At 37.6% G+C, this 24,623-nt stretch overlaps 1 protein-coding gene and 1 pseudogene across 1 annotated transcript; both read left to right on the top strand.

Annotated features, from left to right (window-relative positions):
- Nucleotides 1-2,047: 2,047 nt before the first annotated feature.
- Nucleotides 2,048-3,163, top strand: LOC145797596 (rust resistance kinase Lr10 pseudogene; annotated as a pseudogene).
- An 8,297-nt stretch (nucleotides 3,164-11,460) lies between these two features.
- Nucleotides 11,461-14,762, top strand: LOC145796833 (rust resistance kinase Lr10-like). Its single transcript, XM_082882123.1, has 3 exons — nucleotides 11,461-12,639; nucleotides 13,363-13,389; nucleotides 13,471-14,762. Exons 1-3 carry the CDS (start codon nucleotides 12,636-12,638, stop codon nucleotides 14,205-14,207), a joined length of 768 nt encoding a protein of 255 aa, XP_082738249.1. The 5' UTR covers nucleotides 11,461-12,635; the 3' UTR covers nucleotides 14,208-14,762.
- Nucleotides 14,763-24,623: the final 9,861 nt, after the last annotated feature.

Raw genomic sequence — 24,623 nt, 5'->3', positions numbered from 1 at the left:
TTTTTCATCCAGGAAATGTTAAAGTTAACACTTCAGAAAAATGTATGGCTGAAAACAAGTCTACACATTTATATGAGGGTTGAAGTCAAGTCTACTATAGGAAACAATGCAGAATCTCACTTATAGTCAAGTCTACTTCAGAAAAGAAAAATTAGAAATTAAAAAATAAAAAATAAAATAAAATTTGCAAAAGGAAATTTTCTTGGACGTTAGTTAAAAATAGAAAAAATTAGTCTAACATCCCTTCCTAACTTTTAATAATGGGAGAAATTTATAATATTTTTTTATACTGTAAGGTCTCTCACCCACACCCATATATCACACCCTCTCTTTCTCTCTGTCTCTCTCTCCCCCTCTCTCTCTCTCTCTCTATATATATATATACATATACATATACATATACCAAATTAGAAAAGAATTTTTTTTTTTTTTAAAAAGAAAGTATGTAAAAAAGGCCACTGAAAAAAGTAACACTTTTTTTTTTTTTGTTGGTGTCTTTAGCGAATTTTTTTGAATTTTTTTGACTGTTTTAAGTCTTTTTACACTGGATGAACCTAAAAAAATTGACAAAAATTTAAAGACAAACAAAACTATAAACAAAACAAATTTTAAAAGAATAAAAAAAGATTGGAACCAATGACTTTTGATGTAAGAGGTAGGAAGACCACGTACCCCATAAATCCATCTAATGAGATCTCATAGCAAATAAGAGTTTTAGGTATTAAATTTTTATTTTTAAAAATGAAAAATTTGTTACAAAACATATTTGGAGACCAATTTTGGTCATCAAGAGGATAATGTTTAAAAGGTTATTTTGAAAAGTAAAAAAAAAAAAAGGTCTTTTAGCAACAATTTTCAAAATGTCACCAATAAATATATTTTTAGAAACAAAATAATTTGGTCCTAAAAGATTTGTTTTTGAAACAAAAATTTTAGTCCTAAAATGATAATAATTCTTTGCTAAATATTCAATTTTTTTTGCTAAAATTAGAATAATACACTTTTGGCAACAAAAATATTTGGCCCATAAAGAGTGATTTTGTCCCTAAATTTCTTCATAAAACCTTAATTTGTTGTCATTTCTCCATTATTTTTGTTGTGTTTAAATATGTTTGTTTGAATGATTTTTCTAGATATATAATAGGGCAAATTATGACGGTAATCCTTGTACTTTATCTCCTTATGTCAATTTAGCTTATGTATTTTCAATTGGCTTAATTTTGATCATGAATTTGTAATTTTATCTCAATTTAGTCTAATTGATTATAATTCTTAATATTTTTTTTATAGAAATATGCACATAAGTGTCATGTGCCATATTTTTAAGGACAAAATTATAAACTTACTCAATTTAGTTAGTTAATCTCAACAAATTTAGTGATAATTTTTCTTAAGAAACACTAATGATATTATTAATTGGATCAAATTGAAACAAAATCTAAAATTAAAGGTCAAAATTAAGCCAATTAAAAATGTAAGGACTAAAAAGTGATAAAATATAAGAACTGTCCAATATAATATATTATTAATATTATTATTATATTTTTTTTATTTTTTATTTTTTATTTTTTATTTTTTGAACCTCGGTACAAAAATTCTCTCTCTAAGCCAACTCCACCGCCATTAACAAATTCTTCCATCACAAAACAAACAACGCACACTTGGGAGAGTAGAGTGGTTAGGATTTTGTTTCAGAGTATCAAATATTAGCCATTAATTAATTAAGATGGCAATCTTTAATGGTTTTTATTTATTTATTTGTTTGTTTGTTTTCTGAGGAGGTTTAACCTTATTGGTCTATTATGTCAGTTTCTTTTCCTTAGCACTGAAAAATACATTTATTATGAATCCATATGATAAAATTTTTAATTATATATATATATATATATATATTTGTGTGTATATGTATTTTAAAGGTGATAGTTTAAGAAGTTTTTAAACTTTTGCAAGTGTATTGAGGAAACTAGAGATTGCAGGTGAATTGATCCTTCCTCTTTTTAATTTGAATTGTCAATGAGGAGGTAGAAATTTACTAATATTGTCTATTATGATTGTAGATGGAGTCCTAGGCCTGAGTCTTTTTGTTATGGTTGTCATTACAATATATCTTGTCTATAGATCAAACAAAATGAAAAAAAAGGATCAAGTAAAGATTGACAAATTTTTAGAGGATTACAAAGCTCTCAAGCCTACAAGATATTCCTTTGCAGATATCAAGAAAATAACAAATCAATTTCAAGACAAAGTAGGCCAAGGAGGTCACGAAATAGTGTACAAAGGCAAGCTTTCCAATGATGTTCATGTTGCAGTCAAGATCCTCAACAATGTGAAAGGAAATGGTGATGAGTTCATCAATGAAGTGCAAACAATGGGTAGAATCCACCATATCAATGTGGTTCGCTTGGTGGGATATTGTGCTGACGGATTCAGAAGAGCTCTTTTTTATGAGTTCTTACCAAACAATTCACTTGAAAAGTTTATATCCACTAATAAAGAGAAGAATTCACTTGGTTGGGAGAAGTTGCATGACATTGCTCTTGGCATAGATAAAGGAATTGAATATCTTCACCTAGGGTGTGATCAACGAATCCTGCACTTCGATATTAAGCCTCACAATGTTTTGTTAGATAATAAGTTTACCTTGAAGATCTCTGATTTTGGTCTAGCAAAATTGTGTTCAAAGGAACAAAGTGCTGTTTCCATGACTACTGCTAGAGGGACTGTGGGTTACATTGCACCCGAAGTGTTCTCCAGGAACTTTGGGAATGTGTCATACAAATCAGATGTTTATAGTTTTGGGATGTTGTTGCTAGATATGGTTGGAGGGAGGCAAAATACGGCAACACAAAACAACAGCGAGTGTTACTTTCCGGAATGGATATATAAACGTTTGGATCAAAGAGAAGATCTAGGAATACAAATTGAGGAAGACGGGGATGCGAAAATTATAAGGAAAATAACAATTGTGGGACTTTGGTGCATACAATGGTACCCAGTGGACCGACCATCGATGAAAGTTGTGGTGCAAATGTTGGAAGGAGATGGAGACACTCTAACAGTTCCCCATAGTCCATTTGCTTCCACAAATCCAATGTCAACAAGGGGAGCAATAGGTGGAAGAACTTTTAATAGTGAGTTAGAAGTAATTTCTGAATCTGAATGAAATAATGAATTAGCAATATTTTTTTGACTATGTAATAGGATTAATCTCATTATTCTTATCAATGAGTGTAGAATTAATTGTTTATGAATGGTGTTAGAAGTGGGCGCCCATGTGGCATGACTATTTCAATACTTTGAATTTATAACTGCAACTCCTGCATTAATGGGGTTTGTAACTCTTGCATTAATGGGGCTTGTAACTCTTGCCTTTATTGCAGAGGTTAATGGTGCATTAATGACCAGCCATAAAGGCTGGAGGTTTTTCCTCTCTCCCCTATACATGTATAAATTGAGACCCTCCTGTCAAGTCTAAAACACATAGAAATTTCCCATATTCTGACTCTCTCCAAAAAACAACGATCAAAGCTGTTTGCACTGTGATTTGTGTGGGTGATATTCACTGTTGTAATATCACCCCACTGCTGGGTTGACTGATCAGATTCAGGAAGCACGTGATTTACCCACGAGATCCTTTCTATTCAGACTCTGCAGGAAAGGTATGATCATAATTTTTATTCTACTGCATTGTACTGCTGATTTACAAATGGTATTACTATGGCCTTTCAATACTACATCTTATATATGGCTTTTGTATTAATAGTCCTCTTGTAATGGTGTGCTCTAGATCCTAAGGAGATTTTTATTAAAGTATTTTTTTACCCAAAAGTTTGACAAACCAAGTACTCATCATCTTAGTAATGGTAGTTTGAATAGCATTTAAGGCCGAATATGACAATATGCTATGGAATATATCAACAAAAATTCTAACTATTCGACAAAGAAAGCTTATAGTTCAGTGGTTTTCTTTTACGAAGGCTACGTTGGATTTGGGCTCATTGTCTACTCTCAAGTTGATTTGGTTTTGACATAGTACATTTTATCGATTTGTGGAAAAATTTATTTAGGATTGTTTTGCAATTTGACTTTTTTTTTTTTTTAAAAAAATAACTTTTTATGAAAAAAACTTGTAAAAAAATTAAAGAAAAGTGTTGACTTTTTTATAAGGATTTTTTAGACTAAAGTGTAACTTTTCAAAATAGGCCTTAGTCAACTTAGACTTTTTTTGTTATTGTTGTTTGTTATGTAGGGTATTCTAGGCCAGCTTACGTGCACCAGACTAATTCCCTACAGCCCTGAACAAGCCTTCCGAAATAGAGCTTATGCCCTGCGGTCCTTGGCCCCAAGGTATGTGTTTGCTGGCTAGGGGATTTAAACCTGAGACTTGGGAGGAAGCAAACCTGCAAGCTCCAATTGTCACCTACTAGGCCAACCACCCTGTAGTTCCTTAGACTTGTTTTGAACTTTCTAAAGCTTTTTTTTAGGTGTTTCCTTATTAGTTTTAAATTGAATTGTAAAAAAATCAACTTTGTCTTGATTTAGCTCGTTTGGCATAAAGGTTAAGGTTTGGGTTGGGGTTATTTTAGTCACAAAAAGACAAAATAGACTTTTTAACTCAATAAGATAAAATATCACATTCAAACCATAATCATTTTATTTTTTTCTCTCACAGAAGTCAAAAAGTTCATCTCAAACGAGACTTTTTAGCTCAGGTTAAAATAGTCAAAAAGTCAAAAAGTTAAAAAATCAACTCCCATTCAAAACGAAGCTTAAGAACTCTTTGGCTAAAAGAAAAATATACAGTCCGTCACTCCTTTGATTGGATTTCATAGTTTCTTGGGGTTTGTTTTTGTAGAGGGGCCATTGGCTTCTTCAATTTATTTATTTTTTGGAATTTTCTCTTTGTTTGATGATCTTTCATGTTTTGTAAATTTTCGCTTGGTTTCTATAGATCTTAGTGAAGTTTTGGCATCCTTGATGACCTCTTGTAGTTCTTGCTTTGGTGGTCTTTGATAGATCCTTGGAGGCTTTTTAGAGGTCCCACTAAGAGTTATTTCTTGTTTTTAGCTAATTAGAGAATTTAATTATTGTTCTTGTCTCTATTTCTCTCTTTGTTTTTAGAATCTTTAGTTGTTTTTGTTAGATCTTTGGTATATTGCTACGAGACTTGTTATTTGGTGCCTCACAATGAGAGTTTCTTGTTTGGATTAAAGAAGGATTCCCATAACATATCTAATGGCTATCAATTAGAAATATAAATTTATAATTATTTAATTAAAAAAGATTATTACATTCATCATTAAATTTTTTTTTATAATTATTTAATTACCAACACCCTCTCGAGATTTGACTAAAATACAGATTTCCACTTGAAGTTTGAAAAATTACAAATTGTCCCCTAAGGGTTATATTTACATAACAAATGAGGGGGCAATTTGTTATGGAAATATAAATTTTAGGAGATAATTTGTTATGGAAATATAAACCTCACGAGACGGGATGTAATTTCTCAAACCTTTGGAATAAATCTGTAATTTAATCAAACCTCGAGGGGTGTTAGTAATTTGCCCTTAAAATAATGTATCAATTAGTCGTAGTTTTTTTGGTTCAAAAAAATTATATACTCCATTGCTTTTGAATTTTTTTTTATCAATATGAAGCCATTATGAAGGGTCTTAGGGGGCCTTCTCAAAATAAGGAACCTTAAGACAATCCTTGTTTAGAACCCGGTAGGGGTCCATTTAATATACCTTAGGAATAATTTCTGAGTCTGTAACGCATATGATATATCATTTACTTATATATTTTTGTGACTTAAGTTACACACTTTTATGAGAATTTACGACACAATTTATGATTAATTTATGCTAATTTGTGTTTTGTGAGGTAACTTATGTATATTTACGAGAATTTGTGTCAAATTGCGATTTTTCAAAATTTTGTGGATTAACTTATATGAATTTGTGTTTAAGTTATGCCATTTTATGAGGTGACTTATGTAAGTTTTTAAGAACTTATATCAAGTTATAATTTCTTAAATTTTTATAGATTAATTTATGCGAATTTATATTTATATTGTGTAATTTTATAAAATAACTTATGTATTTTTACGAAAAATTACATACCCTTCGAAATATAGTGTGCAACCGTTGCACACCTAAACACTTTCTTGTGAGCTCTGCTTTACACATGCATACATGAAGCTAAAAATGAACTTTTTACCGACTAAATTTAGGATTTGTTTGAGATGTCCTAAATAAGTATATTTTTTGACTTTTTATGAAATATGAATTGAGTTTGAAGTGATGTGGTAAAAAGGTGATGTGACTTAAATAAAATAATATGACTTAAATAAGATAGTAACTTTTTAATTTTTTGACTTTTTTTTTAAAATGCCAAACCAAGCCTTAGTCGGCAAATGTTTGAATTCATGTAGTGTTATGGGCTATGCTACAGACTCCCAGCTGGGGCACCCCCAGTGACCCCCAGTGGCAGGTGACACACTGCCATTGGATGGAATTCAAAAAAAAAAAAATAAAAATAAAAAAAAAATTTCAGCCTATCAGGAGCGACCCAGTGACCTCCACTGGGGGTGGTAGGCATTTTTCGTAGTGTTGTCTTAGGTCCCATATCACACGCCAAGAGGACAATAATTAATGACTCTGTATTTCATGATGGAAGGCATTTACTTATCCTAGGTCCCATATCACATGGCCAAGAGCACAAGGCAAAGGTGCATTTACTGGTGAATGCTATGCATTCACGTGATCCAAGTCACTTAAAGTGGGACCATTTTTTATCAAGTGAATTATAATTGTAATTTTTTAAATTTTTGTGAATTAATTTATATGAATTTGTGTTAAATTACGTTATTTTATGAGGTGACTTATGTAAGTTTATAAGAATTTATATCAAGTTATAATTTCTTAAATTTTTACAGATTAATTTATGCGAATTTATATTTATATTGTGTAATTTTATAAAATAATTTATGTATTTTTATGAAAATTTTCGTAAATTTACATACCCCTCCAAATATAGTGTGCAACCGTTGCACACCTAAAGACTTTCTTTGAGCTCTGCTTTACTCGTGAATACATGAACCTAAAAATGAACTTTTTACCCACTAAATTTTTAATCCGTAAATGTGCGAATTCATGTCGTGTTATCTTAGGTCCCATATCACACGTCAAGAGGACAATAATTATGATGGACGGCATTTACTTATCCTAGGTCCCATATCACATGGCCAAGAGGACAAGACAAAGGTGCATTTATTGGTGAATGCTGTGATCAAGTCACTTAAAGTGGGACAATTTTTTATCGAGTGAATTATATATAATATAAAATTGAAATTATCAATTTATGAAATTTATATTTTATCATTTGATTGTAAATTTTATTATTTAGATTAGATTTAATGACTAATTTATTTAATAAAATTGATATATAATTAGAATTATATATTTGTATATTTATTGTAAAACAAACTTGGATAGAAGGAAATTCTATATATCACTAATCCAACTAGATATCTCATTAATCATTAATTATTTTACTATTAATTTTACTAATCAAACATTTCTTAAACATGTCTTAAAGTTGGTACTCTGTGTGTGTGAAGATGCCAAGTTCAATGATACAATTATATTCCACATTAAAAAAAGTATCAATTCCATGGTTAATGAGCATGAAAGATAGACATTGACAATTATTATTTTTTAAAATTAGATGATGAAGTTTTCAAAGCAATAATGATGTTGTAGTTATCTAACAGTTGATTTTGAATTTGAATTTGTTTTACAATCTTCTAAAATGAAACAGAGATTTCATTTCACTATGAAAAGGAGATGATGAAAATCCCATGAATAAAATTCTATTCCCAAAACTTTTGTGGTGGTTTATTTTTGAAAAACTTTCAGTTCAGTGGTAATTTTTAAAATAATTACAAATAAATGGTATATTTTATAAATATTAATAATTAAAATTATAAATTTTTTCATGTATATGTAATAATTTTAAGGAATTACTATTGATGTGTAAATTTTCTTTATTTTTTCCACCATTATAGGATTGTATATAATAAGTTTGGACTAGTGGTGGTTGTTAGACTCATTTTATTTTTTTTTGCAAATACCACTTTAGCCCCATCTATATAAATCTTAATCTTCTTGTTTTTGATTTGAATGATAAGGAAGCCAACAAGATGAAAGAGGCGAAACATAGCCCACTGAATGGATACTTAGGATTAACAACTCGCTAGCTGAAGTGGAAAAGCCGCTCAAGATGAGTATATACAAAGTTCTAAATAAACTTGTAAAAATCAAGGAAGATGCCTATACACCTAGCATTGTCTCCATCGGACCATTTCGTTGTCATAACAAAGAGTTGCAAGCTTTTAATGAGAACAAACCGCGATACATGCTACTTCTTTTTATGAGAATATCTAAATTTGCACTTGAAGAGAGTTATAAAATATTGGCTTATTCTAATTTGGGTGAGACCATATCTATATATAATCAATATAAGATACATGGAAAATGAATAAAATAATTACACAATCAAACCCTAAAATTAAATTCCTAAATTAAATATACAACATTCCATATTCCAACATTCCATATTCCAACACTCCCTCTCAAGTTGGATCAAAGATGTCAACCAACCCCAGCTTGCCAATGGAATATCGAAGTAGGGATGGTCCTACAGATTTGGTGAAGATGCCAGCAGTCTGATCAGAAGATGGAACAAATAAAGGACATACAATGCCAGCTCGAACCTTTTCCCAGATAAAATGAATATCAACCTCAATATGCTTAGTGCGCTCATGAAGTACAGAGTCAGAGGCAAGCAAGATGGCAGACTTATTGTCACAAAATAGTTTAGAGGAATTATTCTCCTCAAAGCCTAACTCAGTAAGAATGGACCGAAGCCATAGTAACTCACATGTCCCATGAGCCATGGCGAGGTATTTAGCTTCAGCAGAGGATCAAGAAACAACTGCCTATTTTTTGCTTTTCCATAACAGAAGATGGGTACCAAGGAAGGTGCATACCCCAGAAGTGGAACGTCTATCAGTCAATGAACCGGCATAGTTTGCATCAGTAAAACAGGACAATCATGTTTGAATCCCACCATTAAAGAATAAACCCAAACCTGGACAAGACTTGAGATATCTCAAGATGTGGTGAACCGCATCAAGGGGAGCAGTATGGGGTGAATGCATAAACTGACTAACTACATTTACAGCAAATGTCAAATCTGGTCGTGTATTAGTGAAATAGATCAAACATCCTACCAATCTCTGGTAGCGAGTTGGATCAGAAAGCAACTCACCAGACTCAGCCGAAAGTTTCAAATTTGGATCCATAGGAGTGGAGGCAGGCTTGCATCATATCATACCGGTGTCCGAAAGAATATCCAAAGTATAATTCCGTTGGGACAATGATATCCCACTGCGAGAACGAGTTACTTCAATCCCCAAGAAATAATTGAGAGGACCCAAGTCCTTGATGTCAAAAACTCGACTAAGCTCTTGTTTTACCTTAGCAATACCAATGGTGTCATCTCTTGTAAGGATGATATCATTGACATAGACCAACAAAATAATACATCGACCAGTGGGATGACGACAACTAAAGCATGTATGGTCGGAGTGACACTGAGTAAAATCCATGGGTAGGATAACAGAGCTGAAACGATGGAACCATGCACGAGGAGATTGCTTCAAGCCATAGAGAGACTTACGCAGACGACAGACCTTGCCAGCATACTCCTCCTCAGCCGGAAACCCAGGCGGAGGATCCATGTAGATAGTCTCAAGTAAGTCCCCATGAAGAAAAGCATTCTTGACATCAAGTTGATGAAGGTGCCAAGAAGAAAAGGCAACCAAGGAAATAAGTAAACGAACAATAGCCAATTTAGCAACTAGTGCAAGCGTGGCCCCAAAGTCCTTGCCAGGAGCCTGTGTAAAGCCCTTAGCAACAAGACGAGCCTTATAGCGGTCCACGGTACCATCAGCCAAGTATTTGACAGTAAAAACCCACTTGCACCCAACAGTCGTCTCACCAGAAGGTAAAGTGACAAAATCTGTAAAGCCCCGGTGTCCCACATCGGGAATAGAGGGAGAGTTCCTGGGCTATAAAAGTAAAAACTTGGATCCTTATATAGCATCGAGGCCTTTTCCCAAGTGGTGAAATCCCTATTAGAACTCCCCAGTTAAGCGTGCTTAGGCTGGAGTAGTTCTAGGATGGGTGACCCACTGGGAAGAACAAATCCGTGCGTGTGTGACCCAAAGCGAACAATATCGATGACGTGTAAAGGGTCGGGGCGTTACAAATGGTATCAGAGCCGACTCTCCGGAGTACCGAGTGTGGGCCCCTGGCGTCTCTCGGTGCATGTGGGCGGGCTTGCGAGCTGGCAGGCTACTGCACGGGGATGTGCAGCCTTATGGGGGGTAGATTGTAAAACCCCGGTGTCCCATATCGGGAATAGAGGGGGAGTTCCTGGGCTATAAAAGTAAAAACTTGGACCCTTATATAGCATCGAGGCCTTTTCCCAAGTGGTGAAATCCCTATTAGAACTCCCCAGTTAAGCGTGCTTAGGCTGGAGTAGTTCTAGGATGGGTGACCAACTGGGAAGAACAAATCCATGCGGGTGTGACCCAAAGCGGACAATATCAATGATGTGTAAAGGGTCGGGGCGTTACAAAATCCCATGTGTGATTATGCTCCAAAGTAGCCATTTCGCTGTCAATAGTAGCAAAAGCCTCATATAAGGATGGCATAGGTGATGTGTTCAAAATCTGAATACGAAGAGACTCGAATTCAGGTTTTAAACCCATCAAAAATTGATAAGTGTGCTGGCGAGCAAGACGAGCAGACACAATAAAAGTGACAACAGCTGGAAAATCACTCAATGGCTCATACTGTGCTAACTCCTCCCAGTGAGATTGAAGATACCCAAAAAAATCAACAACGATAAAACCCAAAGCTTCTTGAGAGGCATGAGAAATATCTTGATACCAAGAAGAGAGTTATAAAATATTGGCTTACCCTAATTTGGGTGAGACCATGTCTATATATAATCAATATAAGATACATGAAAAAGGAATTAAAAAATTACACAATCAAACCCTAAAATTAAATTCGTAAATTAAATATACAATATTCCATATTCTAGCAACACTTCCTATCCTCGAAAAGTGTGCCATCGCCATACCAGCTTTGGAAGGAGATATCTGAAGATGTTATTTAGCAATTATAGACCTGGACAACCACCAGCTAGTTAAAATGTTGCTAGTTGATGGGTGCTTCGTACTCGAACTGTTTTTAAGGCACTTAAATATTGACAAATATAAAGACAAAGTTGCTAACCCGATTATCAATAATGCTTGGACTGTTGCAACTCTTCAACATGATTTGGCACTACTTGAGAACCATATTCCCTTTTTTGTTCTGCAAAAGTTGTTCGACACTATAAAAGAGCATATACCACAACCATCATTTACTGAGCATAATGTGGCCAAAATAGCATTACTCTTTTTCAAATCGGCTTTGGGTTTGAGCGACCAAGCAATTCAAAGTACATCCTTGGAACTCTCTAGTGAGCATTTACTTCATATCTTGCACAATTTTTACCTCCCCACATCTGATGAAAGCCCTAAAAACGTGCACAAATCTCACCTCCCCATATCTGACAATACCAATGACGATGGTGATCGTCAAGCTTTGCAAACAACTGGATTCAAAAATTTGAACCTCGGTACAAAAATTGTCTCTCTAACCCAACTCCACCACCATTAACAAATTCTTCCATCACAAAACAAACAACGCACACTTGGGAGGGTAGAGTAGTTAGGATTTTGTTTTAGAGTATCAAATATTAGCCATTAATTAATTTAAGATGGCAATTTTCCAAGGAATTCTGTTGGTCATAGTCCTATTATTAGTACCAATGGCAGCATCAGCTACAGTAGTAGGACTCGGAGGAGCAGAGGAACAACATGATGAGTGCATCATGCCAACAAGTTGCAGAAAACATCACTGCCGGAAATTCGATTCCCTTTCCACCTAAAAGGGAAACAGCTCGACTACTATGGTGGGTATCATCCTAGCTTTGATCTTTCTTGCACTCCTCACAGTGTATACCCTATGCTCCAGCTCCCAAATTTTGTGAATGTGTTTGTCAATAAAATCAACTACAAATCTTAGACCATACATATTAGACCCCCATGGATGCTTCCTACGACAGCTTCAAAACCTCGACTTATCTGCCTCTCCCTTCCAATTCCTATCAAATTACGATTACTACCGCGACTTTAGCTTCATTAATTGTTCCCATACACTGGATCAATTTCGGCTTGATTGGTCTTGGATTGCTTGCCTTAGTGACCAGAGTCACCAAGTTTATGCCACTTGTTCTTGGTCATTCCCGGATTTATCTTGCACAAAGATGTATAACATGTCACTTCCATAGGAAAATTTTGGTTATGCCTCCATCACATTTGATGATCTTCAATTGAATTGGAGAAACCAGAATGTGGGAACTGTGAAGCACAAGGCAAGTATTGTAGATACAAGAATAACAACAGCAGTGGAATAACTGAATGCTTAGACAAGCCCAAACGACCATCTATGGGTACGCTTCTACTCTAGCTAGTTTCTACCCTTTTACTTCAAGTTACGATTATTATATTTTGTTTACCATCTTGTTTCATGTGTAATTATTGCGTTCACTTTACAATGATGTCATCTTCTACCACAATTTTGAATTGAAATTTGGGCCGTACTTCTTCTCTCCAATTCAGACAATTGAACTGGACATCCAATCTAAGTTTCGAACGTGTGTAACGTCGGTATTTTCCCAAATTAATGGCGTAGATTTTGTTTACCTATTTATAACTCAATAGTATACCCAAATAAAAAAATTCAATCCGACTCCTTTGGGCTACAAGATTATTTTAGCTTCAATGCCCTTGTTTTATTTTGTTTTGATCTATTAGATTACTTAGCCTTGTTGATTGTGCGACGATGATAAGTCTTGCTATATAGATTAGGTTGTGTGCTTTTGTTTAGAGGTAGTAAACCTAATGGAGGATGTGTTGAGAACCTGATTAGGCCTTTGTTATTTACTGATTTAATGGTTTTTATTTATTTATTTGTTTGTTTGTTTTCTGAGGAGGTTTAACCCTATTGGGATATCTGATTCTATGATGTCAGTTTCTTTTCCTTAGCACTGAAAAATACATTTATTATGAATCCATATGGTAAAATTTTTAATTATATATATATATATATATATATATTTGTGTGTATATGTATTTTAAAGGTGATAGTTTAAGAAGTTTTTAAACTTTGGCAGGTGTATTGAGGAAACTAGAGATTGCAGGTGAATCAATCCTTCCTCTTTTTAATTTGAATTGTCAATGAGGAGGTAGAAATATACTAACATTGTCTATTATGATTGTAGGTGGAGTCCTAGGCTTGAGTCTTTTTGTTATGGTTGTCATTACTATATATCTTGTCTATAGATCAAACAAAATGAAAAAAGAGGATCAAGTAAAGATTGACAAATTTTTAGAGGATTACAAAGCTCTCAAGCCTGCAAGATATTCCTCTGTAGATATCAAGAAAATAACAAATCAATTTCAAGACAAAGTAGGCCAAGGAGGTTACGGAATAGTGCACAAAGGCAAGCTTTCCAATGATGTTCATGTTGCAGTCAAGATCCTCAACAATGCGAAAGGAAATGGTGATGAGTTCATCAATGAAGTGCAAACAATGGGTAGAATCCACCATATCAATGTGGTTCGCTTGGTGGGATATTGTGCTGACGGATTCAGAAGAGCTCTTTTTTATGAGTTCTTACCAAACAATTCACTTGAAAAGTTTATATCCACTAATAAAGAGAAGAATTCACTTGGTTGGGAGAAGTTGCATGACATTGCTCTTGGCATGGCTAAAGGAATTGAATATCTTCACCTAGGGTGTGATCAACGAATCCTTCGCTTCGATATTAAGCCTCATAATGCTTTGTTAGATAATAAGTTTACCCCGAAGATCTCTAATTTCGGTCTAGCAAAATTGTGTTCAAAGGAACAAAATGTTGTTTCCATGACTACTGCTAGAGAGATTATGGGTTACATTGCACTCGAAATGTTCTCCAGGAACATTAGGAATGTGTCATACGGTAACGCCCCGAAATAATTCACATAAACTAACCACATCAACTAACGTGCACTAAAACAATGACAATAATCCTTCCATCTTTACATAGTTAATGATAGAGTTCATACAAAAGTTTCACATGCAGATTATACATTCATTGGTAAGAAAACACATGAATCTATAGCATCTGAAGCATATAATTCTCAAAACAAATAAATGCCCTTATGGGCTACAACTTCCAAGGCTTAAGCCTGGTTACACAAAAGTGGCCTCTCGGACCCATACAAAAATAGCCCTTAGCTAGCAATTAAATCACAACAAAATAGAGCTATGTACTCTTCACAATTGTCCACGCCCTCAACTTGGCGGGATCACCATGTTTTTTCCTGCACTAAAATCCCATAGGGGTGAGCATAAAGCCCAGTAGAGAAATCCCTAACAAAGTATATACATTTATGTAAGATATCCAATATTAAATGCAAGTGCAAATGCGATGCAATGCCTTTTCAAAATAATCTCATGTGATGTCTTTCTTGAAAAATCACCATGTTTTTCATTAACATTTTTTGCAATCTCATCAATTTCCAAAACTTCAAATTTTAAATCATAAAGGGTGGTAAATACGATTCAGGTAATCCCTAGGTTAGTGTCTGCAAGTAGGCTCAACAAGCACTACCAATAACCCCACTTTACCGGTTGCTAACCGGAAGGGATGTGGTACCTCCTCCGCGCGTGTTTTCAGTCTTTCACTTCGGACACTCAGGCCAACTTATCAATTTCATCTACATCTCCTAACCGGACTTACCCACGTATTTACCCCTTAAACATTTCCATAGTTCCCATTACAACATAATCTTTCTCAAAGTAAACGTTTTCCAATTCATTTCAAGATGTACAATAATGATAATAAATCGAATGAGACCATGATGCAATACATAATATCTCATAACATTTCTCCATTTCAAACATCTCTACAACATTAACAATTTACCATGTTTTTTTTTCATTTCTTCTCCTCAATATTATTTCGCAAATGACCATGCCATCAATTTATAGCAACAACAATTTCTCATCATACCCAATTCATAACAAGTTCGCCTCTTCAAGACTACATGTGATGTCTTTCAAACATTAACTCCAATGTTTACAATTTTCACTATCCAAGGTGCACAACCATTTGTTATTTCACAACAATACACTTTCAAATGTTTAACAAAAATGTTAAAAACACCTCATTTCTCATATACCAAGTAAATTGTCATTATTGCTAAACATATGATGAAAGTTCACTTTCTTACTACAAAACAATAAGATACCCCTAAACATGTTCACATATTTCAAAAATCCCCAAAATTTCTAGGGTTTTATGTCAAAAACCAAAACAAACATCTCCCCATCTTTTGAAAGGGGTTTCTCTCAAGACATCACCCCTCCTATTATGTGAGTTGAAATCCTCAAGAAGATAGTTTAGAAAGAGAGAGATCAACCCACTTTTAAAACCCTAGCATTTATGAGACAAGACCAAACTTTCAATATCATTAATAAAACCTTTAAAATCAACCAAATCTAACATAAATATATATAACTCAAGGAAATTTCCCTACCTCAATGCTTGATGAAGAAGTAGAGATGAACCCTAGTTTTGATGGAAGATCCCTCAACTTTTACTACACCAAGAAGAGCCCAAGCTTGATCTTAAAGATTAGAGGAAGAAGATGGATCTTGACCCAAGGAACTTCAAGAAATCAAGAGTTTTGATGTTTGAGGAGGTTTTCTAGAGAGAAGGAGGAGAAAAATAGAGTTTAGAGTGAGATAGAAAAGCCCCAAATGTGATTTAAGTTCGGCCAAAAAGAGGAAGAAAAACAGGGTTTCGGGCCGCCCAGTTGGCCGCACGTGCGGTGTGCCTCTCCTGCACGTGCGGCCTACACCCCCGCACGTGCGGTGCCCCCTTCCCAACCTCACTATGCACGAGCTTTTTAGACAGCGTGCAAACCCCTGCTGCTCAACCTTCACCGCAGGTGCAGCCTTACTTCCCGCACGTGCGGCCCCACCCCGCACGTGTGTCTTAGGGCCCCGCACGTGCGGCCCAGGCCCAGCAGCCTAGAAAAATTCCGCTTCACCCCCGGGCACTCCGGACCTGACCTCGCACTTCTCGTAAGAAAGAAACTTCAACACCGAATAAATACGTGAATAGAAATCACATTGAGATAAACCCTCCGAACAACACAAACCCCAAACACTCAACAAGGCTCCAAATTAACCCGACACTCTATTAGGGTAAATTCCAGGTTAAACGAGGGACATACTTGGTCATCACACATACAAATCAGATGTTTATAGTTTTGGGATGTTGTTGCTAGATATGGTTGAAGGGAGGCAAAATATGGTAACACAAAAAAACAGCAAGTGTTACTTTCTGGAATGGATATATAAACATTTGGATCAAGGAGAAGATCCAGGAATACAAATTGAGGAAGACGGGGATGCAAAAATTATAAGGAAACAAATAATTATGGGACTTTGGTGCATACAATGGTACCCAGTGGACCGACCATCGATGAAAGTTGTGGTGCAGATGTTGGCAGGAGATGAAGACACTCTAACAGTTCCCCACAGTCCATTTGCTTCCACAAATCCAATGTCAACAAGGGGAACAATAGGTGGAAGAACTTTTAATAGTGAGTTAGAAATAATTTCTGAATCTGAATGAAATAATGAATTAACAATATTTTTTTGACTACGTAATAGGATTATTCTCATTATTCTTATCAATGACTGTAGAATTAACTGTTTATGAATGGTATTACTATAGCCTTTCAATACTACAACTTATATATGGCTTTTGTATTAATAGTCCTCTTGTAATGGTGTGCTCTATATCCTAAGGCGATTCTTATTAAAGTATTTTTTTACCCAAAAGTTTGACAAACCAAGTACTCATCATCTTAGTAATGGTAGTTTGAATAACATTTAAGGCCGAATATGACAATATGTTATATGACAATATGTCATGGAATATATCAACAAAAATTCTAACTATTCAGCAAAGAAAGTTTATAGTTCAGTGGTTTTCTTTTACGAAGGCTACGTTGGATTTGGGCTCATTGTCTACTCTCAAGTTGATTTGGTTTTGACATAGTACATTTTATGGATTTGTGGAAAAATTTATTTAGGATTGTTTTGCAATTTGACTTTTTTTATAAAAAAATTAACTTTTTATGAAAAAAAACTTGTACAAAAAATTAAAGAAAAGTGTTGACTTTTTTATAAGGATTTTTTTGACTAAAGTGTGACTTTTCAAAATAGGCCTTAGTCAACTTAGACTTTTTTTTTTTTTGGTTATGTAGGGTATCCTAAGCCAGCTTACGTGCACCAGACTAAGTCCCTACAGCCCAAACAAACCTTCCGAAATAAGGCTTATGTCCTGCGGTCCATGGCTCCAAGGTATGTGTTTGCTGGCTAGGGGATTCAAACCTGAGACTTGGGAGGAAACAAACCTGCAAGCTCCAATCGTCACCTACTAGGCCAACCACCCTGTAGTTACTTAGACTTATTTTGAACTTTTTAAAGCTTTTTTTTTAGGTGTTTCCTTATTAGTTTTAAATTGAATTGTAAAAAAATCAACTTTGTCTTGAATTAGCTCGTTTGGCATAAAGGTTAGGGTTTGGGTTGGGGTTATTTTAGTCACAAAAAGACAAAATAGACTTTTTAACTCAATAAGACAAAATATCACATCCAAACCATAATCATTTCATTTTTTTTCTCTCACAAAAGCCAAAAGGTCCATCCCAAATGAGACTTTTTAGCCCAGGCTAAAATAGTCAAAAAGACAAAAAGCTAAAAAATCAACCCACATTTCAAACGAAGGCTTAAGGACTCTTCGGCTAAAAGAAAAATATGCAGTCTGTCACTCCTTTGATTGGATTTCATAGTTTTTTGGGGTTTCCCTGTAGGTTTCCACCATATTCTGCAGAATGTGCTTGATGTTCTTGTTGACGGCCTCAACAACTCCGTTGGTTTGCGGCCGATATGTAGATGATTTATGAAAAGCCACGTTCTACTTCTCCAGCAAGTCGATCACCACCTTCTTGAAGTGGGAACCACTATTCGAAATAATCTCATTCGGGACCTTGTAGCGACAGATAATGTTGTTCCTGATGAACTTAGCAACGTGCGACGTCTTCAACACAGCGTAAGATTGGGCTTTAACCCACTTCGTGAAGTAGTCTATCGCTGCCAGAATATACTCATGCCCGTTGGACCCTTTCGGAGTGACAGCCCCAATTACATCAATCCCCCAGACTGAAAAAGGCCATGCCGAAGTCATATTGTACAGCTTCGATGGCAGAATGTTCATGCGTTTTGCATAGATCTGACATTTGTGGCATCGCTGGACAAAGTCAATACAATCCTTCTCCATGGTTGGCCAATAATAACCCTGTCTAAGGATCTTCTGGGCTAGCATCACCCCGTTCATGTGCGCTCCGCACTCTTCTCCGTGGATGGCCTCCATCAGGCGCTTGGATTCTTCAGCATCAACGCATAACTTATGCATCCCGAGATGACCCCTCTTGTACAGTTTACCTCCGCAGATGATGAACTGAGCGACCATTCTTCGAATTGCCCTCTTATCCTTGGCATTTGCCCCTGGTGGATAAGTGTAGACACCCCATTTTTGACCGTCCTCAAGACTTGGACGTCACCGTTTGAACACTCAGTGATCATCCATGCCCGTGTTCGTCTTGAGTTCTCGAAGGTTTCGGTCGCGTGCCTTGCCTCAAGACCTCTCGACTTGTTTGTTTTGTGCTTGGTTGTGCACCAAACACTTGTATTTTTTGCTTCTGAGGGTAGGGAATGGCTTGTTGGCTATCCTTACACCTCATCGGCCTTGGCTTGAGGCCACCGGCCCTGATTTCTTACTACCGGCCAAATATTTTGGTCGGTCGGCAATGTTTTTGGTTGGCCGACTATTTTTGTTGGTCAATCCGCCATATTTTCCAGCCGACCCCTTTCCATCTGCTTTTGGCAGATATGTTATGCCGCTGGCCTCCACATTACACCCTCTACATACACGTGTATGGAGGGATTTGCCTCTTGTTTAGCTTCTCTTGGAAGCTTGAGGATTTGAGCCTCTATAAAGAGGGAGCCCCTCCTCCCTCCTCTAAGGTTCAGAAGAATTAGGGTTAGAAAGTTTGTATCTATCTATCTCTATAGTTCCCTCTCTTTACATTTGTGTGTGTGTTTTGTGCTCTAAAGTGACTTTTGTTCACACTATTGCACACAAACACCTAGCATCACACCATTTTGGGTTGCTGCGGCTCTAAGGAGTTGTTGTTAGGGTTCTTGGGCTGGTTTTGATCCAAGGAAGGTGCTGGAGTGGTGTTCTTGAAGAGGTTCTTCAAAACAAAATAGGATTCTGCAGGAAGAGATGGTCGGTCGACCATCCTCAGTGTCGGTCGGCCATTCATTGTTAGCCGAGATTACCATAAATGGTCGATGACCAGTTTCCCATGGCCGGTGGCCTCACCTCTTGGTTGGTGACCTCCCACAACCCTCAGGGAGTAGTTCAGAAGTGACCTTGGGCTTGTGCAATCCTCAGAGGTGCAGACCAGCGTAAACAGAGGCAACATGTGATATGGCGGTGGATTTCCGAGCGAAACCGTTCGAGCACGCATTCATCCCTCTTTCCGAGGCTGTTTTACTGCTTTAATAGCTTAGTAATTTGTTTAATTAATTAAGTATTGTGTAATATTTAATTAGCTTGTTAGTTAATTAATTTGTATTATTCTTTCGGTCCGTCCCTCGAGAGGGCGCAATTGTGTAATAAGCGTGCGTGTGTGTGATGCATGTCTTCCAACCCCCACTTCTTTCTCCCTTTTACTTAACCACTTACTATGGTTAGTTCTAGGGCACGTTTCAATTAGCATCCTTATGCTATGCATGTTTGCATCATTCATCTGTATTGCATGCACCGGACTTGGCGCATTATACTAATTGCATAGTATTTCGATTCCAACTTGAATATGTGTATCGAGTTGTTGCATCTCATATGCCACTTTAGATTAGCCGAGCCTATTCTAGTCGCATTTTGCATGTGTTGCATTAGTCATCTTAACATGGACTTGGATCATACATTTGATTACTGACATGCTCTGTGTTTTGGCTCGGAGTACACTGTGAGTGTTTATGCTTTAGCATCTTGCATGTATGTGAGTGTTAATATGACAGCATGCTTGCCATGAGGCTAATTGCTTATGTGATATAAACTACCTGAATGCCTGTGGGTGAAGGCTGGGTTACTTGAATTGGGACAATTCATTGAAATTCGTATTTTAGCCTACTTGCGAGTAGCAAACTCCAAACCATTTTCCAAACAAAACGGATATGCGATGCTTTGTTCCAACTTAGGCGATCTAGTCTATACTTGTTTGTCGTGCGCATCACGTAGTAAAGATTAGCTAATTAATCGGAATAAGAACGCATGTGTTTTTAAAAACTCGATATCATGCTTAGTACAAGCCGATCTTCGGATCGGGCGAGCGGGGGTACTCATAGATGACCTTCCCTAATTGTACCCAAGTTCCCGAGCCGAGGCAACTTTAGTGATGACAGACACGTGGACTTAGGCAATGAGTCAAGGTTTCTTAAATTCTCTAAAAATAAAATATTTAGGTGGCTACTCTGTATCTGGCAAAGCAGTCCATGTTTGGCACTTCTTTCTTAAAAATCAGTTTTCCAAAACGATTTGCCGGATTTGGACTCTTTGGTGATTTATCAGTCTTGTATTGCACTTTGCAAGATTAGATTAAGAACCGTGACATTTGAGTCCGAACTATGGCAGCATAAAGCCCGAGGGCGCGTCCACAATAAGCTTCCTTTTCCAAGAAGTTCCAGATGTCATAATACCAGGGGTTCTGATCTTGTACCTCATCTATGGCAACAATCAGCTTGTAGGCCGGCACGAATTTCTGTTCAATGATGATCGGACGCATCCGGACTCCAAAAGGGATGTCTATCATGGAAGATAGAGTTGCTAATGAATCGGCGAACTTGTTGTTCTCTCTCAACAGATGAGCGAAGTTTAGTTTTTTCAAACTGAGGAATCAGAACGTCCAAGGTCTGGTGATAGATTCTCATCTTTTTTTCTTTAACTTTCTAATCTCCTTTAGCTTGAGATACAACAAGGTTCGAGTCCCTGATGACATCCAACCATTTTGCCCCTAGTTCCAGGGCGGCTTCCAATCCAGCAATACATGCCTCATACTCTGCCTCATTGTTCGATATTTTGAACCGGAGTTTGAATGCTAGAGGTATACGGGAATTGTCGGGTGCTATCAGCAACACCCCTATCCCATGCCCGTATTGGTTTGAGGCTCCGTCAAAGTACATCGTCCAAGTCTCTTCTTCGACATACAGAATGGCCTCGTCTAGGAACATATATTCAACTGCTTCATCCCCTTTAACTAGGTGGTCGGCTAGGAACTCCGCTACTGTTCTCCCTTTCACTGACTTGCACGTCATGTACTTCAGATCAAATTCGGAAAACAGAAGCAACCAACGAGCTAGCCTACCCGTAAGTGCCGGTTTCTCGAAGAGATATTTGATGGGATCTAATCTCGAAACCAGTATTATAGAGTGAGCTAACAGGTAGTGCCTCAACTTCTTGGTAGCCCATCTTAAGGCCAGACAAGCATTTTCCAGCGACTTGTAGCGGGTCTCGTAATCCAGCATTTTCTTGCTCAGATAGTAGATAGCCTTCTCCACTTTGTCCTCAAACTCTTGTGCAAGCATGCAGCCCATCCTCGTTTCGGTCACTGATAGGTACAGAATCAACGGTTTCCTCGACTCAAGCGGTGTCAACACAGGTGGGTTCTGTAGATATTGTTTGATCTGCTCAAAAGCAACTTGGCATCGGTTATCCCATTGGAACTTTTTTCCTTTCTTCAGGAGACCAAATAGTGGTTCACAAGTCAAGGTTAATTTTGTAATAAACCGTCTTATGAATTGCACTTTACCCAGAAAGCCTCGCACCTCCTTTTCAGTCCTCGGTGGTGGCATTTCTAAGATGGCCTTGATTTTGGAAGGATCGACCTCGATACCTCTCTGTGTGATCAAGAACCCCAGCATTTTCCCTGTTGTAACACCAAATGTACATTTCTGAGGATTCAGCCGCAACCGGTACTCTCTAATCCATTGGAAGAATTTCTGTAAGGCAGTGTAGTGGCCCTCTCTTTCCTTGGACTTGACAATCATGTCGTCCACGTACACCTCAACCTCTTTGTGGATCATATCGTGTAAAATTGTGGTCGCAGCTCGTTGATATGTAGCTCCAGCATTCTTCAACCTAAATGACATCACCCTATAACAATAGGTTCCCCACGGGGTGGTGAAATCAGTCTTCTCCTTGTCTTCGGGTGCATCAAAATCTGATTGTAGTCTGAAAACCCATCCATGAACGAGAGCAGCGCATGTCCAGCAGTGAAGTCCACTAATTCGTCGATATGCGGCAGAGAAAAGTTGTCCTTCGAACTGGCTTTGTTTAAATCCCTGAAGTCCACACATACCCGAATTCTGTCGTCCTTCTTCAGCACCGAAACTATATTGGCCAACCAAGTTGGGTACTCAGATACTAATAGGAACCCTGCGTCAATCTACTTGGTGACCTCTTCTTTGATTTTCAGAGCCCAGTCCGGGCAAATCCTTCGGAGCTTCTGCTTAACAGGTCGGCCCTCTGGGTCAAGAGGGATCCGGTGCTGTACAATCTCAGGATCGATTCCAGGCATGTCTTCGTAGGACCATGCGAAAACATCTTTGAAATCTTTTAATAAAGCGACTACGCGCTTGCACTCCTCCGAAGACAATGTATACCCGATCTGGACCAACAGCGGGTCCTTCTCAGTACCAACATTAATTACGGTGATTTCATCAACCAAAGGTTTTACAAACCTCTCCTGCTCTTGATCAATCAAACGTTGTAAAACCAGAGGAATTTCTTCCTCGTCGTTTTCATCAAAATTTTGAAAGTTTTGATTAATGCAATAAATTAAAGGCACAGAAAAGTACTCGGAAGCCACAGCCTTACCATTCTCATTAATAACATCCAGTTCGCCTAATTCCTCTGTTACAACAGACTCAAAGGAAAAAGAAAAAGACGTCCTGGACAGGACAGTGGCATCCGGGTTATCACCCCCAAGAATACCGGACTCAGACTCAGAAGAGCTGGAATCTGATTCCGACTCCACAGACTCAGTGAAATCAGATTCCGGCTCACTACCTGACCTGAAACTGCTCGATAAAAAGCCCTCCTCGTATTGCCAGACGAGGGAGGGTGCGATGGATGCATCAAGAATGCCTGAAGATAGGCCCACAATCGTTTCATCCCCGATCATGGAAACTGAGAAGTTATCCCCCAAGCACTCTGGTACGATCTGAGGATCTGAGAGGAAACAAGATAGCGCTACCCCCATCTCAATTTCTATGCTCTCGGAATCCTCCTCCTTGCACTGCTCAGTCTCAGCTAGTGGGTCTATCTGCTCCTCGGCAACTTCATCCTTGGACAACTGAAGATTAAAAAAGATTTCGAAGCCGAGCAAGCGCCGCTTCTCTGAATTCATGCAGGGCTCCGAAAAGGCGTAGAATGGAAAGTCTTTCCCCTCCTGGACAAAGCGTTCGTTCAGGGTCCCCTAGATAGGTCGGTGCACCAACTCATAATGCTTCCCGGCTTGCTTTGCCTTAGCTCTTCTGGCCATCTCTCTTCCTTTCCTCGCCCAATCTTCTTTGGTAAGCAGATAACCTAAGCCAAAGGTATATGGGTTGTGCGACACTTTGGCCGATGCTGCAACGCCCTTCTGGCCACTTCGCCCCAATCCCATCCCGGCTATGTGCTGAAGCTTGTTCATAAGGTAGACAGACTGTGCACTGACGTATAGCCCCTCATCAACAGCTAGCATATCTTGTACAACCCCGGCCTCAGATAGGGTGAATCTTGACAGAAATACATCCTCCGTGCCATGCTCAATCTCCAGAACTGGTGTAGAAACCTCCAGCGGCGGAGGTATCGAAGAATTTCCAAAAACGATTACCACACCCTTCCCGTGGGGGTACTTCAGCATTTGGTGTAAGGTGGAAGAGACGGCTTTCACCTGGTGCAGCCAAGGCCGCCTGAGGAGTAGATTGAAGGTTGCGGGAACATCCAAGACATGAAACTCAATGTCCTGTTGCCCTGGACCAACCTGAGTCTTAATCCGTACGGTCCCCATCACCTCTCGGCTGGTATTATTATAGGCCCGTATCACCTGGGCCGTAGGCACAAAATCCGGGGGCTTCAACCCGATAGCATACGCCGTTCTCGACAGACATACATTGATTGCGGACCCCGTGTCGACCAGGACCACCGGTATCCATTTCGCTCTACACTCCATAGAGATGTAGAGTGGTTTGTTATGATCTGAGCCC

Source organism: Camellia sinensis, chromosome 8 (assembly GCF_055761805.1).
Source record: "Camellia sinensis isolate YWXY chromosome 8, ASM5576180v1, whole genome shotgun sequence".
Taxonomy (NCBI): Eukaryota; Viridiplantae; Streptophyta; class Magnoliopsida; order Ericales; family Theaceae; genus Camellia; species Camellia sinensis.
Note: the sequence above shows the minus strand (reverse complement) of the source record. Positions and strands in the feature narration are given on the sequence as shown.

Bases quoted from the DNA above. Each gene is read 5' to 3' on its own strand.
- LOC145796833 (XM_082882123.1), top strand. The intron at 13,390-13,470 runs GTGAATCAATCC...TTATGATTGTAG, and splicing joins GAGGAAACTAGAGATTGCAG to GTGGAGTCCTAGGCTTGAGT.